At 51.3% G+C, this 14,763-nt stretch overlaps 5 protein-coding genes across 5 annotated transcripts; 2 read left to right on the top strand and 3 right to left on the bottom strand.

Annotated features, from left to right (window-relative positions):
- Positions 1–3,178: 3,178 nt before the first annotated feature.
- On the bottom strand, positions 3,179–6,072 carry P174DRAFT_439138 (ATP-dependent RNA helicase SUV3). The gene is made up of 4 exons (XM_024826722.1): positions 5,645–6,072; positions 4,457–5,565; positions 3,769–4,405; positions 3,179–3,745 (listed from the first exon to the last, which is right to left on the bottom strand). Exons 1-4 carry the CDS (start codon positions 5,813–5,815, stop codon positions 3,356–3,358), a joined length of 2,307 nt encoding a protein of 768 aa, XP_024685957.1. The 5' UTR covers positions 5,816–6,072; the 3' UTR covers positions 3,179–3,355.
- A 348-nt stretch (positions 6,073–6,420) lies between these two features.
- P174DRAFT_418333 (Sec1 family protein) lies at positions 6,421–8,945 on the top strand (the record flags this gene model as incomplete). The annotated part of the gene is made up of 7 exons (XM_024824682.1): positions 6,421–6,454; positions 6,525–6,562; positions 6,628–6,715; positions 6,775–6,921; positions 6,977–7,179; positions 7,230–7,696; positions 7,799–8,945. 7 exons carry the CDS (start codon positions 6,421–6,423, stop codon positions 8,943–8,945), a joined length of 2,124 nt encoding a protein of 707 aa, XP_024685956.1.
- On the bottom strand, positions 8,878–10,077 carry P174DRAFT_439136 (putative G-patch domain protein). Its single transcript, XM_024826721.1, has one exon. The coding sequence runs from the start codon at positions 9,983–9,985 to the stop codon at positions 9,215–9,217; it is 771 nt and encodes a 256-aa protein (XP_024685955.1). The 5' UTR covers positions 9,986–10,077; the 3' UTR covers positions 8,878–9,214.
- P174DRAFT_439135 (putative oxidoreductase) lies at positions 9,988–11,694 on the top strand. The gene is made up of 2 exons (XM_024826720.1): positions 9,988–10,404; positions 10,756–11,694. The coding sequence occupies exons 1-2, from the start codon at positions 10,228–10,230 to the stop codon at positions 11,590–11,592; spliced, it is 1,014 nt and encodes a 337-aa protein (XP_024685954.1). The 5' UTR covers positions 9,988–10,227; the 3' UTR covers positions 11,593–11,694.
- On the bottom strand, positions 11,684–13,352 carry P174DRAFT_448991 (NAD-dependent epimerase/dehydratase family protein). The gene is made up of 4 exons (XM_024828802.1): positions 13,194–13,352; positions 12,872–13,106; positions 12,347–12,803; positions 11,684–12,278 (listed from the first exon to the last, which is right to left on the bottom strand). The coding sequence occupies exons 1-4, from the start codon at positions 13,220–13,222 to the stop codon at positions 11,881–11,883; spliced, it is 1,119 nt and encodes a 372-aa protein (XP_024685953.1). The 5' UTR covers positions 13,223–13,352; the 3' UTR covers positions 11,684–11,880.
- Between the last annotated feature and the right edge of the window lie 1,411 nt (positions 13,353–14,763).

Here is a 14,763-nt window from a genome sequence, read left to right as displayed (position 1 = left end):
TTCCGATTGATAAGCCGCTTCAGTGTACAAACGGTAACACTTTCCTGGACCAGTTCTTCCCGCACGGCCAGCTCGTTGTTTGGCTTGCGCCTGAGAAATCGGGGTGACCACAAGAGAATCCATACCAAGTTTGGGATCGTAGGCATTCTGCTTCACGAAGCCCGGATCAATGACATAATAGATGTTATCGATCGTGATAGATGTTTCAGCAATGTTTGTCGCAATGACCACTTTCCTTGCGCCGGGAGGTGCTGGTTCGAAGATTCTGCTCTGCATCTCACTAGGAAGGGCAGAATAGACCGGAAGAATGATCAACTCAGGGACACCCTTGCCTAAGGCTTTCATTCGTTCGTACAAAATCTCACACGCGGTGTCAATCTCCTCCTGTCCCGTCAAAAACAGAAGAATATCTCCAGCTGGTTCTGTCAAATGAATCTGCATGACAGTGATGAGAGCCGCATCCAAATAGTCAGGCTCGGGCTCTTTCGAATACATGATCTCGACCGGGTAGGTACGACCGGGAATCGAGAAAATCGGACACTTGTTGAAGTATTCGGAGAACTTTTCGGCATCTAGAGTGGCTGAAGTAACGATGAGTCTGAGGTCGGGCCGTCTTTTGATCGTCTTCTTCAGTAGCCCGAAAAGAACGTCAGTGGCGATCGTCCGTTCGTGGGCTTCGTCCAACATGATCACAGAGTATCTCTTCAGATCAGGATCGAGCAAAACCTCTCTCTGGAGCATTCCGTCGGTCATGTACTTGATCTTCGTTTCCGGACTCGTGCAGTCTTCGAAACGAATCGTGTACCCGACCTCTGCACCCAGCCTGCAGCCGACTTCCTCCGCCACACGTTTGGCGACAGACATGGCCGCCACACGTCGCGGCTGTGTGCATCCGATAATGCCGTCGTTCGCGTACCCAGCCTCAGCCAGGTACTGCGTCACTTGAGTTGTTTTTCCTGACCCAGTGTCTCCGACAACAATCAACAATTGGTTATCGCGAACAGCGTCGAGTAGCTGTTGACGGAATTTGAAAACTGGGAGACTCTCCCGCTGCTGCTTAATTGACATATTCGTTCTCTTGCCAAAGGACTGATTCTTGCCCATAGTGACTCTTTTCCACTCGGGCACCGCATCGTCAGGCTTAGATTGAGCGCTCCGTAGCTCAGCTGCGAATTTCCGCTGGTCTGGCGCAGCCATAGGATCTTGCCATTGTGCGCTGAGGTCAACCTCCGCCGCTTGTTCTGCAGCTTTATCTTGAGCCTCTTGCTGACGCAGTTCTCTCCGTTCCTTGGCCAAGTTGGTACCTGCCATTGCAGCGCGGTTAAGAGAGCCGTCGGGGGCCTTGACGACTCTGATGGGAGAAAGCTCCAGGGACATCTTGGTCTGGCCAGCCAGGAAGGGAGGTTCTTCGTCTCGAACCTCAATATCAATATCTTCTTCTTCCTCGAATGTACCCTCTCCGGTCAACGTGGCATGGTACTCTTCGTCAAGATCAGGATAGTCGGCTGCAGAAACAGCACCGGATGCAATGAGTTGTTTAATCTCCCATCTTTCAGGAGACGTCAATCGTTTCCGATTTTTCATCGGCTTCCCGTTTGAATCCTCTATGACTGGCACTTCTGAAATCAAATTTCCGTATCTGTCCTTGCCGGAAATACCTTCGAGACGCTCCATGTTGGCACCCGATGCGAGGCGCTTCTGGGGACGAGATCGAGGCCAGTGACTTGGTCCACTTCCTTCATAGAGAGACCAATGCGCGAGCCTTGTATACTGATGACTTTGACCTTGACCGGCTGCCCCCTGGACACCAAGTCAGAGGGATGATTAACTCGTGCCCCTTCCTGCATTGCAGAGACATGCACCAAACCGTCGACTTTGCCTTTTACCCCCAAGAGATTCACAAAGGCACCAAAATCTTTGACTCCAGTTACACGTCCGTCATAAACCTTGTAGAGTATGGGCTGGTCGTCCAATTCGACTGGAGGAGGCTTGCGGAAATAGTCGTCATCTTCGTCGCGATCACGGCGCCTCCGTCGCTCGCTGCGCCCGTTACGATACGTGTCGTCCCTGGCACCGTATTTGCTCGTCGACCGACCAAATTCGTCCACCTCGTCGTCTCTTTTACTGTAGTCGGGGCTGCGTGATCGCGACCGTGAGCGGTATTTGGCTTCGCGCCTACGGCCCCGACCATAGTCATCGTAATCCGGGCTTCTGCTTCGCTTTCTGCTCGTTCGCTCCTCTCGTGTCGACCGACCCTTATCTTCCCGAGCCTTTCCTGCTAGTCCTTCAAGCATTGCAAACGTGTCGTCCATAGCTCCGGCCTTTGCGTCACGCTCATCGACATCCTGGCTTCGAATGTGGTCGTCTTCATTCCATTGTGGTTGCCTGTCAGGAACAGCAAGTCCCTTGAAAACCCGGGCCTTCTTCTCAAGAGCATCAAGAACATCCATATCCCCATCCTCCTCTGTCTTCTCCTTGGTGGGGTCTGCTTTCTTCCCCTTGTATTTCGGGTGCATCGTAAGAACCAGGCGATCGATACTCTCCATCAGACTCTGCGGGAACTCCGCACCCATCGCCTCCAACTTCCCCTTGAACTCGTCGAACGAACCACATGATAGATGCTGATCGATCACAAACTCAGCAAGTGTCTTGTCACTGACACCTAAGTGATTCTGGAGCTCACCCGTGATTCGCGAAACGAGCGAAAAGAGCTCCAGGGACTCGAGGTCGTCCATAACCTACAATGGAGAGCGAAATCACCGAACGCGAAAGCTGAACTTTTGAAAAGGAATATCGAATGAATGAGATATGATATTGATAGGGCCTCACGTGCGAGAGAGCGCCAGACACCCTCTGGCAACAAAGCTGCCTTCTTGATGTTCTCTGCGACAATTTAAAGAAAGGAGCAAGCTCACTGTCGCGGAAAATCGTTGTGGCGTGTTCGGCATTCTCGCCACCGATAAGATAAGCCCACAGCGATTATTGGCAACTGAGAACCACAATACCACTGGAGACTCTCTGTTTACATCCTACTCTCGTAGCCCTCTATGCATGCGATTAAGAGACCTAAATATATAAGTAGTGTATGAATATGGAGATTTGCTATACGTCAGCTGCTTTTCAGATTATTTGAATGCAGCACCGGAAAGGTCTAGCTCTCCTCGGAAATATATATAGCTGGGATAATGGACGGCGCTCATATTTGGGTTCTATATAGAAATGATAATGTATATTAAGTCTAATGCATAGTTGAGACCTCAAGCCTGTCGTACATGCTTCCGTATATGCCATCTAGGTCAACCGCAGCGACCGAAGTCGCCTGAGTGTGCCTATCCATGAATGATGAATGGGTCCTTCAAACCCCACGCGCAGCAGGAGCTGCTCTCTCTAGAGGACTATCTTCAGCAGATACATCAACAGAGATTGTGTCCCCTTCCTGGCCGTCTCCAAATGGATCATAACTCTCTTGACCCTCATGCTCCAGAGAACCGTCCTCCGCAGAGACATCAACTGGGACGCGTTCTCCGTCCCCTCCGTCTTCGAATCCTTCAATGTTCGCTTCAGCGAGGACCCGTTTCTGCTCGGCGATCTGTTTCTGCAAAGCGATTTGTCGACGAAGTGATGCATCTTTCCTCAGTTTCTTGTTGGCGGAGAATTCAGTAAGGGCCCTGACCATTCTCTCTTCCACCATCTCCTTGACATGAGCTGCGAGGGTGCGATCCGTGAATATACCCCAAATCGGTAGCTTAGCCAAGAATATAAGATGACCGATCTATGTAGGCCTTCTAGCTCATGCAGATAGTCCTTGTTTCCAGACACCGGTTTCTCAAGGATTTCCAGATTCAAGTCAGGGATATCCAGCAGTCCGCCACCGGAATGCTCTGCAACACATTCGGCGAACGCGCAAGCAACGCTGCGTGATTTCCTGTCCCGAGTGTACATGGGCGCAGCCATAAAAGTCACTTGATCTTCTATAGGCAGGCCAACCACACTGTCTATAACTTCCGCATTATCGAGTTGACCGCGAGGATCACACAGGAAAAACAGAGGATTTACTTCACAGACTTCCAGCAGACGCTTGATAAGGTACTCAAAAGGAACATCCCGCGGGAAATAGGCGGAAAACTTTTGGAAGACAGGATCGGGAGGGAAAATGCCGGCAGCGGTGAGCGGTGGTGGCTCAGTCTCCATTGCCTCGCGAATATATGGCAAATCGACTTCTTCTAGGGCTGTCACCAAGCCAATATTCGACTCAGCATCGTTGGTATCTTTCTTATCTTGCTGCGCAGCCGGGCGATAACGGCCAGCCCGACCTCCAATTTGCTTGATCTCGGGGACTGACAGCCTCACTAAACCTCCTGGGACTCTTTTAACTAAGGTCTCGAAGATAATGCGCTTGATACTCCTGTATCTTGGTCAGCAAAGTCCCATATGATAGTGTGCAATCAGTGCTTACAAGTTGAGACCCATGCCGATAGCATCACTCGCAACCAGGAAATCGTAATCGTTGTCGGGATCATTGAAGAGTTTGGCCTGCTGCGTACGAATCTCTGCTGGCAAGCTCCCGTATACAATCGCCGCTCTTCTGCCTGTAACTTTCTCAATATCTGCTTTCAGTGCGTGGATGCCGACGCGGGAGAAAGCAACTAGGCAATCTCCTTTCTGAAGATTCTTCAAATCGCCTCGAATACTCTGATCCATGACTTTGAGTGGGTTTAGTCGTTTGTACCGATGGATCTCGAGTCTGTCACCTGTCAGAGCCGCAAGCTCTCGAACCAAGGGCACGACTCTTGTTTCGCCGCAAAGATGAAGTTCCTTAGCCCGCGCACCAAGGACAGCACGAGTCCACGCCCAGCCACGTTTAGGGTCCGCGAGCATCTGAATCTCATCAATGACTCCGACGTCATACGGTTGTCCTAGATTGACCATTTCAACTGTGTTGCTGACAATGGTCGGAGTTTGCCCCTCCGGTATTTTAACATCGTCTCCAGTCACAAGGCTACATGGGATCCCGCTCGCCCGAAATCGATGGTACACCTCCTGCGCAAGTAGTCTAAGAGGCCCGGCGTAGAAGCCACTTTTGGAAGCCTGAAGCCGTTGTAACGCATGATAAGTCTTTCCAGAATTCGTTGGGCCAACGTGCAGGTGGATTGTCCGTTGCAGCGCTCGGGCTTGAGGGTACCATTCTGCCGGATAGCGCAAATCCGCAACCTTCTTTTGTTGTTCCAGACGGGGAGCAGAATACTTTGCAGTAATCTCTTCGGCGTGCATAAGATACCTCAGCTCACTCCTCAGACCCGAAATACCGGAGCTGAGATAGGCTTTCTGAAGTGTGGTTTTGACATGGCGTAGAGGGCCAAAAGCTTTCTGGCCCGACTTGTCTTCCAGCTTGCAAGCATTCAGCACATAGCGCTCGAATCTTTCCCATCCTGCCAAGGCCGGATCGGATGACTCTTTTAAGCTCTGCTTGTATTCTACTAGCTCGGACTCGACAATGGAGGCGAAGTCGCGAATGACAAAGGGTTGACTCAGAGGTCTACGGACGAGTGACCTCTTTTTCGAAGACTGTAAGGCAAACAGAGGAATCAGCAACCTCGTCAACTTTGAAAGAGCACAAATGAAGGTATATATTAGGATCTGTTACGCTTTTCTTTAAAGATTGCTCTACTGCCTCGGCTTTTTCTTGCTTAGCTTTCTGAGACTTTCTTGCCTTCTCCAATATGGGGCTCGTCGAGAAAGATCGCTGCACGGGACAAAATACAGGCCGCAAGGCACAGAAAAGGCAGCGGCTGCCTTTGCTGGTCCATGACTGCATTCCTTGAGCAGCTCGAAAGATATGCGAGGCGACAGAAGTTGTTCGAAATCAAAGTTCAGGGACTCGCTGAGAAGCTAGGTAGCGTCGCACCTGAATTGTCGCGGATCGTACATATGGGAGTCGAATTTGGAAGAACAGTTGCCAAAATATCTTCAATGGGTTATGAGATAAGGGTATGGTAGCACTGATCCCAAGCAAACTATGAGAATATTTGTAACAACACCCTTTTTTATCGGATGGCTTATCGAGAAGATAATAATTTGATACTGTCCAAAACTCCAGTCGCAAGAACCCACCGCCACACCGCATCGGCGATCCACCGCGGGTTTCATTCCATCCACCAGCAATCCAACCTTGCCGCTTTAGAGCGATGACGGATAGTGGGGACACTGAGGGGGTTCCTGAAGTCAACTGATACGTTTCAGAAAGATAGGCTTCGCTTTTGATTAATTCATTTGACTTTGGCTTCTATTGTTCCTCCTTTGGTTGTCACTTGTTTTATTTCCCTCCTGACAATCCAGATTGTCGCTGTAAGCTGCAATTACTACGCCTAGAGCCGGCAATCGCCAGCCTGACTGCACAGCTAAGGCTGCCAGCCAGCCAGGATGAGCACTTCAATTATAAACATCCAACGCGATGGTCAGTTTCATAATCTATGTCATTAAGGCCAAGTATGTGTCTTTTTGTTACTGACTGTTTGCTATTCCAGTTATCCTTAACACGATCCGTCATGCCGGAGGCAATGAAGTGCGATTAGCCCCTCTCTACAGTATACTGGGATGTATGACGGAGCTGACGGTTGCCGCTTACAGTGGAAAGTCTTGGTTGTGGACGAGACGAGTAGGAAATTGATATACAATGCGACCAATGATGACGATATTCTCAACCTCAATGTCACCAGTAAGCCTCTCACCGCGCTTCAACACAAAAGCGCATCGGCTAATAGTCCTTTCCTCAAGATGTCGAGCAGATCGAGCATAGGCGACCATCCAATCCCGACATGGATGCGCTGTACATCCTGTCACCTCAAACACACATCGTCGACTGCCTAATGGCCGATTTTGAGCGGAAAAGATACAGGCGAGCATGGTTGGTCTGGACATCAGGTCAGTCATTCGTTCGGATCGGAGACTCGACAGTGTAATCTGACATTGGATGCAGTCCTCGATCCACAGCAGCGCGCCAGGCTGGACAGGTCTCAGATGGCGCGCGAGCAGATTGCCGATTTCCGGGTCATGAACATAGACTTCTTTCCAAGAGAATCGCGTCTGGTCACCTTTCGAGATCCCTGGAGCTTTCCCGTTCTGTTCCACCCTGGCTGCAATCACCTGATTCGAGGACACTTGCAAGATCTAGCACAGAAGGTGACTCGACATTATGAATCTTTCTGAGCATTATACTGACTTCTGTCGAGGTTGTATCACTGTGTGTGAGTTTAGGAGAGTACCCGATAATCCGATACTACCGGCCTAGAACCCCTACCCACGAAGCTAGCGTCTTGTGTTCCCACCTCGCTCGATTCATTCAGAATGAATTGGACCAGTTCGCTCAATCTCAGAGAGACTTTCCTCCTCCTTCGCCGAGGCCTCGCGGTGTTCTTTTGCTGGCAGACCGCTCCATGGATATGGTTGCCCCCCTTATCCATGAATTTACCTACCAATCAATGGTGCATGATTTGCTACCCATCAAAGACGGGGATAAGGTCACCTACACCACTGTTATCAACACTGGCAGTGGCGGCGGGGAGAAAAAGGACATGGAGATCAATGAAGAGGACAATGTTTGGGTTGAATATCGGCATCAACACATGAAAGATGTGCTGGAGAAGCTGGGTCGAGACTTTGCGAAATTCAGGGAGGCCCATCCTCAATTCGCCGAAGAGTAGGTGACGTCTGAATTTCTTCCTGACTTATGGCTTTGTCTATGATTCATTGCCCTCGAGATGAGCCGGAAGGAATTGGGATGTGCTGACCACTACTATAGTAATGACAAGGCCAACGTGAACACGATCAAGGACATGCTCGCAGGCTTAACGGAGTTCCAGAAAGGTCGGGATGCATACACACTTCATCTTAATATGGCAGAAGAGTGCATGAAATTCTTCCAAGACCATAAGCTCTTGGAAGTCAGTTCAGTCGAGCAATGCCTTGCGACTGGTCTAGACGAAAACTATAAGAAGGCAAAGAACCTGGCTGCACAGCTTGTTCAGCTCCTCGATGACGATGCGGTTGTGCGTCCGGACAGACTGAGACTCTTGCTCCTCTACATCATGTACAGGGGAGGTGTCTTGGCAGGCGACATCCGGAAGCTCATCGCACACGCCCAACTAACACCACAGGACGGAGAAGTCATTTCCAATCTGGATCTACTTGGAATCAGGGTAGAGAAGCCACTGAAGGACGAAAAGCAGCCTGTTCAGCCGTTATTCCCTAGGAAACCTCCGGCTGCCACCGAGATGGACGAAGCCAGCCTTTCTCGATATGAGCTGAATGTCAAATTACTGCTAGAAGAACAGGTTCGGGGCACACTGGATCCTACACTCTTCCCCTTCACCCGACCTCATACCACAGCGGATGGTATGGCACAGCAGGATGCTATGGCGCAAGCGTCTCTGCGCAGCGCCAAACCAACGTGGGCGAGGACCCGCGGTTCTGCCGAGCAGCCACGGCAGCGAATCGTTTTGTTTATGGCTGGCGGAGCTACGTATGGGGAGTCGCGCGCCTGCTATGAAGCATCGCAAATGTTTGGGAAAGACGTATATTTGGCCACATCCCACATGCTAACGCCAAGCTTGTTTTTACGGCAAGTCAGCGATCTGAGTGCCGACCGAAGACGCCTAGACATCCCTGCAGAACGGCCGAAACCCACAGCACCTGCTCATCTGTTTGAGAAAGATCCTCCTCCGCCTGCACCGGTGCAACAACAACCGGCAGCCAAGAAAGCACCACCCCCCAATCTCAACCCTCCAGTGCCTACAGCCGCTATGCATGCGATGTCACTGGGACCCAACGCGCAGAAGGCCCCGGCGGGACACCGTCCGCCGGCCCCAAGCCCCATAAGGAAAAGAAAGAGAAGGAAAAGAAGAGATTGCACTTCTTCCGGTAGAATGTTTTTCAGGTGCTTTCCCTGAAAGACCTGATAACTGCGATTGCCATTCCTTTCCATCCCATTTAGCGCTGCTGTGATACCATCTCATACTGTGTTTCTGGCGCTGAATGAACATACCTTGATCTTCGTCTTCAGCTGACTTGTATGATAATGCTTTATAAAGTAAGCAGCCATGTAATGTACTATCTGCGCTAATTCTAATCATCAATCGGGTATCACGTAGTAAAAATTCTATCCGCATAAAAAGAAAGAAGGCCAGACCCCCAGTGCCATCGCGTATCCCAAACCACCCTATGCACCACCACTCAGGTACCGTTGCACATCATCATTCTGATAGAACATCTCCCGCAACTTCTCCCCTCTCCTCTTCGCATCAAAATGCCCCTTCCGCACCTGCTTCGCATTCAACCTCTGCACCTTGGACGGAGCAGCAGCACCACCAGTCACCCTTTTCTTCCCCTTCGCACTCGGCTCAGTCTCAGCCCCCAGCCCCACAGTATCAACCTTCAGTCTCCCCTTGAGGGGTTCCCTGATCCCCTCACGCCCAGGAGCCCCAAGACCCAATCTGCTATCCGGATCCCAACCATAAGCGGACAAATACCGGAGTCCATGACGGGTGCGGTCGAGATGAGACGGTGGATGCGAGTGAGATAGGCACAGCTGATGCGCGAGCGATGCTTCGTGTGGCCGGGCAAACCCTTTCTCATCTGTACTTTCTGTTTCCCCGTCAAGCGGGAGATTGCACACCTCGCATAGTTGGACCGGAGCGGGTACGGCGGAGGGCGAGGGCGGCGCGGAAGCTGTTTCGTTGCGCGCGGCGGGTTCTGTCGTTGGTCGGGGTGATTTTTCTTTCGGTAGGACGATCGACAGGTATTTGTCTGCTGGACTTAAGCCGGAGGTTGTGGATGGTGTTGTGGTGGCGGTTGTGGTTGTCGAGGTTGTGGTGTTTAGTTCATGTTCCGAGGAGCGGACGAACTGCACGCGCTTGCGACGGATTCCGGCACCGAAGATGCGCTGGTCTTCCAGCGGAAGGAAGTAATCCTCATCGTCGTTGTGGGACATACTTTGTCAGGAGCTTGGTGTCATTGCAACGCTGTTGTGACTCGTGAGGGGGAAATGCTGGTGATCTAAGATGTTGATGGTGGTGGTGGCGGGAGATCGGCCACTATCTGACTTCTGACGCAGCTCCGGCCGCTGTTTTTAGTGTTTCAGCGGGATTGCATTCCTGAACCTGTTCACTCTTTCACTCATTCATTTTTGTTGGTTTTTATTTTCCATTCGCTCATTTATTACTGGGTTACACAATGCCTATCCCCATTATTGTTCAGGGGATTCGGGAGGGTATAGATTCGATTCCATATGCCTACACAGTTCTCAAGATCGCGCCATGGGTGCTACTCGTCGCCGCCCTCAAGTACTATTTTGGGGGAGCTCGGAATGGCTCAGAGCGGGTGATGCACTCGAAAATTGTCATGATTACTGTAAATTTACCATGATCGCTCTGGCCCCATCAAGTATATTAACGGTTACAATGCTCTAGGGAGGGACATCAGGCATTGGCGCCAGCGTCGCCCATGAGCTTGCATTACGCGGCGCCCAGATCATCCTCCTCACCCACCACTCCCCTCCGACATCTTCCTGATCGATTACATCGAAGACCTGCGCAAGTCAACTGGCAATCAACTCATCTTCGCTGAACAAGTCGACCTCTCCTCCTTACATTCCATCCGGACCTTTGCGACCAAATGGATCGACAATTATCCCCCCGAAGACTCGACATGGTCATCTTGTGCGCTAGCACCGCCTTGCCTGCCTCCAGCCGGGGACAACAGACAAAGGATGGCTTGAATGAGGAGTGGCAGGTCAATTACCTGGGTAACTTCCACCTGCTTAGCATTCTGAGTCCCGCGCTCAAGGCGCAGCCCGCTCACCGAGACGTGCGGGTCATTTTCACCACATGCTCGAGCTACATTGGCGCGAAACTCGACATGAAGCAATTAGAGGCAGCGTCCAGCGGTTCTAAGCCGGCAGGGCGAACAGCGGCCAAGAAGAACGGAAAGACACAGAAGAAGGCATCCGCGGAGAAGGAACCCAGCCTATTCGGCCTGAGCAAACTCGCTCTGATGATTTTCGCAACCACCTTTCAGAAACACCTCAACGCATATCAACGTCCGGACAAACAGCCGAACGGTACCCGCGTTATCGTCGTTGACCCGGGCCTCAGTCGAACTCCGGGAACCCGTCGCTGGCTGACGGGTGGCTCGCTCTGGGGTCTGCTTATCTACCTTCTCACCTGGCCACTGTGGTGGCTTGTCCTCAAGTCTCCTCAGCAAGGTGCGCAGAGCATCTTATATGCCGCCATGGAGGCACGGTATGGCCGTGGCGCCGGCGGGTGGATGGTGAAGGAATGTCGGGAGGTTGATTTCTCCCGAAACGATATCAAGGATGAGGAGCTCGCGAAGAAACTTTGGGAATTCAGCGAAAAGCAAATTGAAGCGAAGGAGAAGGAGGGTGCACTCAAGCGTGCCCAGACTAAGCCGAAGGAGAAGGTCACTGACAAGGACAAGAGCGCAAAGCAGGAAAATACAAAGGGCTCATCAACGTCGGGAGCTGGCGCCGCAAAGGAGCAGACCTCTGGGTCCAGAAGGAGCCGTAAAGCAGATCAATAGATTATGTTGAAACCCCTCAGTTAGAGCAACGTGTATAGAATTACCTTGCAATTCTGGTTTTTGCATGTGTACAGGAGTAGAAGAAAAGAAAGATTAAGGCAACACATCCAATTATTTCTGCAATATGTACCTAAATCGAAGGGATATAATATAGATGTCACCAAGAAAAGGAAATTCGTATCTTTCAGTCTACAATACCTCATAAGTCTAAGCCAATGCGCTCGTGCACTTTTCCAGTCTTTCTCGCTCGCAGAGAACCTTTTAGACCCTTATTTTCATTCGCAATGATTATTTACTTCTTAAGCTGTTCCAGCAGCTCGGCGGGGGCTGTTGACGGTAGCCCTGGGGGTTGTTCTTAGTCCAGCGCCAGAGGTCCTCGCAGGCCTGCTCGAGGGTACGCTGGGCCTTCCAGCCAAGCTCCTTGTTGGCGCGAGTAGGGTTGGAGGTGAGGTTGAGAACGTCACCAGCGCGGCGGGGGGCAACCTCATAAGGAAGATCGCGGCCAACAGCAGCGGAGAAGGCGCGGATCATCTCGTAGACGGTGCTGCCCTTGCCGGTACCCAAGTTCCAGGCGCGGACGCCGGGGTTGTTGGCACGCAGGTAGTTGAGGGCCTTGAGGTGGCCATCGGCGAGATCGAGAATGTGGATGTAGTCACGGATAGCGGTTCCGTCGTGAGAGGCATAGTCTAAGCTTGCGTTAGCATAGTCCACTAGTCCTTCACTGCCTTGATGTCGAAATTGTGTGAACACATACCGTCACCAAAAACGAGCAGCTTCTCACGCTTGCCGGTAGCAACCTGAGCAAGAAGAGGGAGCAGGTTGTAGGGGACACCCTGAGGGTCCTCACCCATGATGCCACTGGGGTGAGCACCAGCGGGGTTGAAGTAGCGAAGGAGGGCAGCGTTCCACTTCTCGGCCTCATCCGCCTTGCCGGCCTTGGTGGCATTGTTGCGCTGAGCGTTGATCACATCGGTGATGGCGGTCTCAACGGCGAACTTGGTGTTTCCGTAGGGGTTGGTGGGGCCCAGAGGGCACTCCTCGGGAATGGGGATCATGTTGGGGAAGCGGGTGGCATCACCGTAGACGGTGGCAGAGCTGGAGAAGACAATGTTGGTAACATTGTGACGGACCATGGAGCGAAGCAGGCAGATAGTGCCGTAGACGTTGACCATGTAGTAGTCCAATGGTCTTTCGCCGGACTCGCCAACGGCCTGAAATAGACAACTATGCGTGAGCAATTGATCGCAATACACTTTCAGAGAGAAACAGAAGATAATACCTTCAGAGCAGCAAAGTGAATGACACTGTCAATGTCGGGGTGGGCCTCGAAGACCTTGTCGAAGCCAGCCTCATCGGTTACATCCAGCTGAACGAACTCGGCCTTCTTGCCGCAGATCAACTCGATCCGATTCAGAGCTTCCACAGAGGAGTTGTACAGGTTGTCGGTAACGACGACCTTGTAGCCAGCCTCGAGCAAAGCGAGGGTGGTGAAGGAGCCAATGTAGCCAGTGCCACTGTGGATAGACGCAGTGGTACGGAGTCAGCAATCTGGACTTGTCGATAGTGGGGGGACAAGGTGAGCTATTTTGGCTGTTACTTACCCCGTAACAAGAACTGAACCAGCAGACATTATGGCGACGACAGAGATTCAATTGACCGGGATAAGAATAAACAGACTACAAAAGATGACAGTCGCAGAAAGAAAGAGATGGGATGAATTAAAAGCAAGCAGAAGAGCAGAAAGAAGCAGGGGAAAGCCCGACGGGGGAGGGCAGCTGGAGATTTAAGGGGAGGACCAGCTTATTATCTTGGTGGGGGGACTGCGGACTGCGGACTGCGGAGGGGCGCTCTCCCAAACCCAGATTATCACTGAACCACTACGCTGACAGCCTGTGTCTTTTTCTTATCCATTACGCGGTAATCGCTATCTATTACTGCATTTTATCCATTCTTTTCTTCATCTGGTAGACTATTCCCTGAGTCTGACGGTGCCTGAGTCTGTGAGCCATGTTGCGCATAAGTATCATATCCGAATGATTTTCATTCGTTTGTTGATCGACAAAGGCCGGCGGCACAGTCAAACCAGACTAGAGAGGTACGCAGCGCCACGATGGTACGATCGGCCCTTTAATTAACTCTACAGGTGCGTGCATACGTATGACAGTCCGCCAACCGGGCAGGATGCAGATGCCTCCTGCACAGCAAGCATATGCAAGAGTCACCAATTGACCACTGTCAACCGAATTCGATCAACGGCTTGCGTTCGGCCAAGCCTCTAGGAATCCATTCGGCTCATTATCGCCCACCTTCGGGATGTTAGCTGCAAACTGGACCCTAGATACGGAGTATCTGTGACCGTCTTGGCTTGCAAGCCTGCAAGAAGGATTTCCCGGGGAGAGCAGCCAAGCTATTCGGCATTCGTTGCTTACAGTCATCGCTGAGTTCGCAAACTATCCGAGAGAAATCCGCTGTGGCAACTAGCTTAAATATTGAGATCTACCAACCAGGCAACCGGTGACACTGTTTGTAGGTTGCCAGCTGTTGTCTGTTGGACAACGAACTAAGGAACTGGATTGGAAGCGGGTCCAGAGGTGGACCAACTTGGCAGCTTCGACCATTCTAAGCAGACGATCTAAAGGGTCTAATCTCCAGAACCATTTAAATGGATGATGCGTGCGCAAAATGCCCCTTGTCAATTGACCACTTAGATGGCCTCACGTCCCCGACTACATAAATTTCAGTCTGAAGATCCTCTAGAGAGGTACATAGTACAATAATAGATGATACACATGCCTGGCAAACGCATGGAGTTTAGCGTAGTACTCCGCCATCAATGTCACCCTTTTACGAAATTGGATCTAGAACAAGGCCAGCACTGGTGTTGATGAACTGAAATCTGTGTAGCGCCGAAGACAAGATATGGCATCAGGGAGCGCGCAACACGCACACTCTGTAGAGAAATGAGCATGAATAAGAGTACATTGAGTGTGTAAATCCCTTTTTCCAGCCGCAAAGATACATGAGCATGGAAAGTCTCTTCATATGTGCGTTTTCGAGACCCACTAGAATTGTAAGGGTTATGTAGAGTTAAGAAACCCCCGTCCCTGCTCGGCTGTCATCCACTCCTGCACCCTGGATGACAAGCTCTATGACACAGCATCTGCGATGTCA

This window comes from Aspergillus novofumigatus, assembly GCF_002847465.1.
Source record: "Aspergillus novofumigatus IBT 16806 chromosome Unknown P174scaffold_2, whole genome shotgun sequence".
Classification (NCBI taxonomy): domain Eukaryota; kingdom Fungi; phylum Ascomycota; class Eurotiomycetes; order Eurotiales; family Aspergillaceae; genus Aspergillus; species Aspergillus novofumigatus.
Note: the sequence above shows the minus strand (reverse complement) of the source record. Positions and strands in the feature narration are given on the sequence as shown.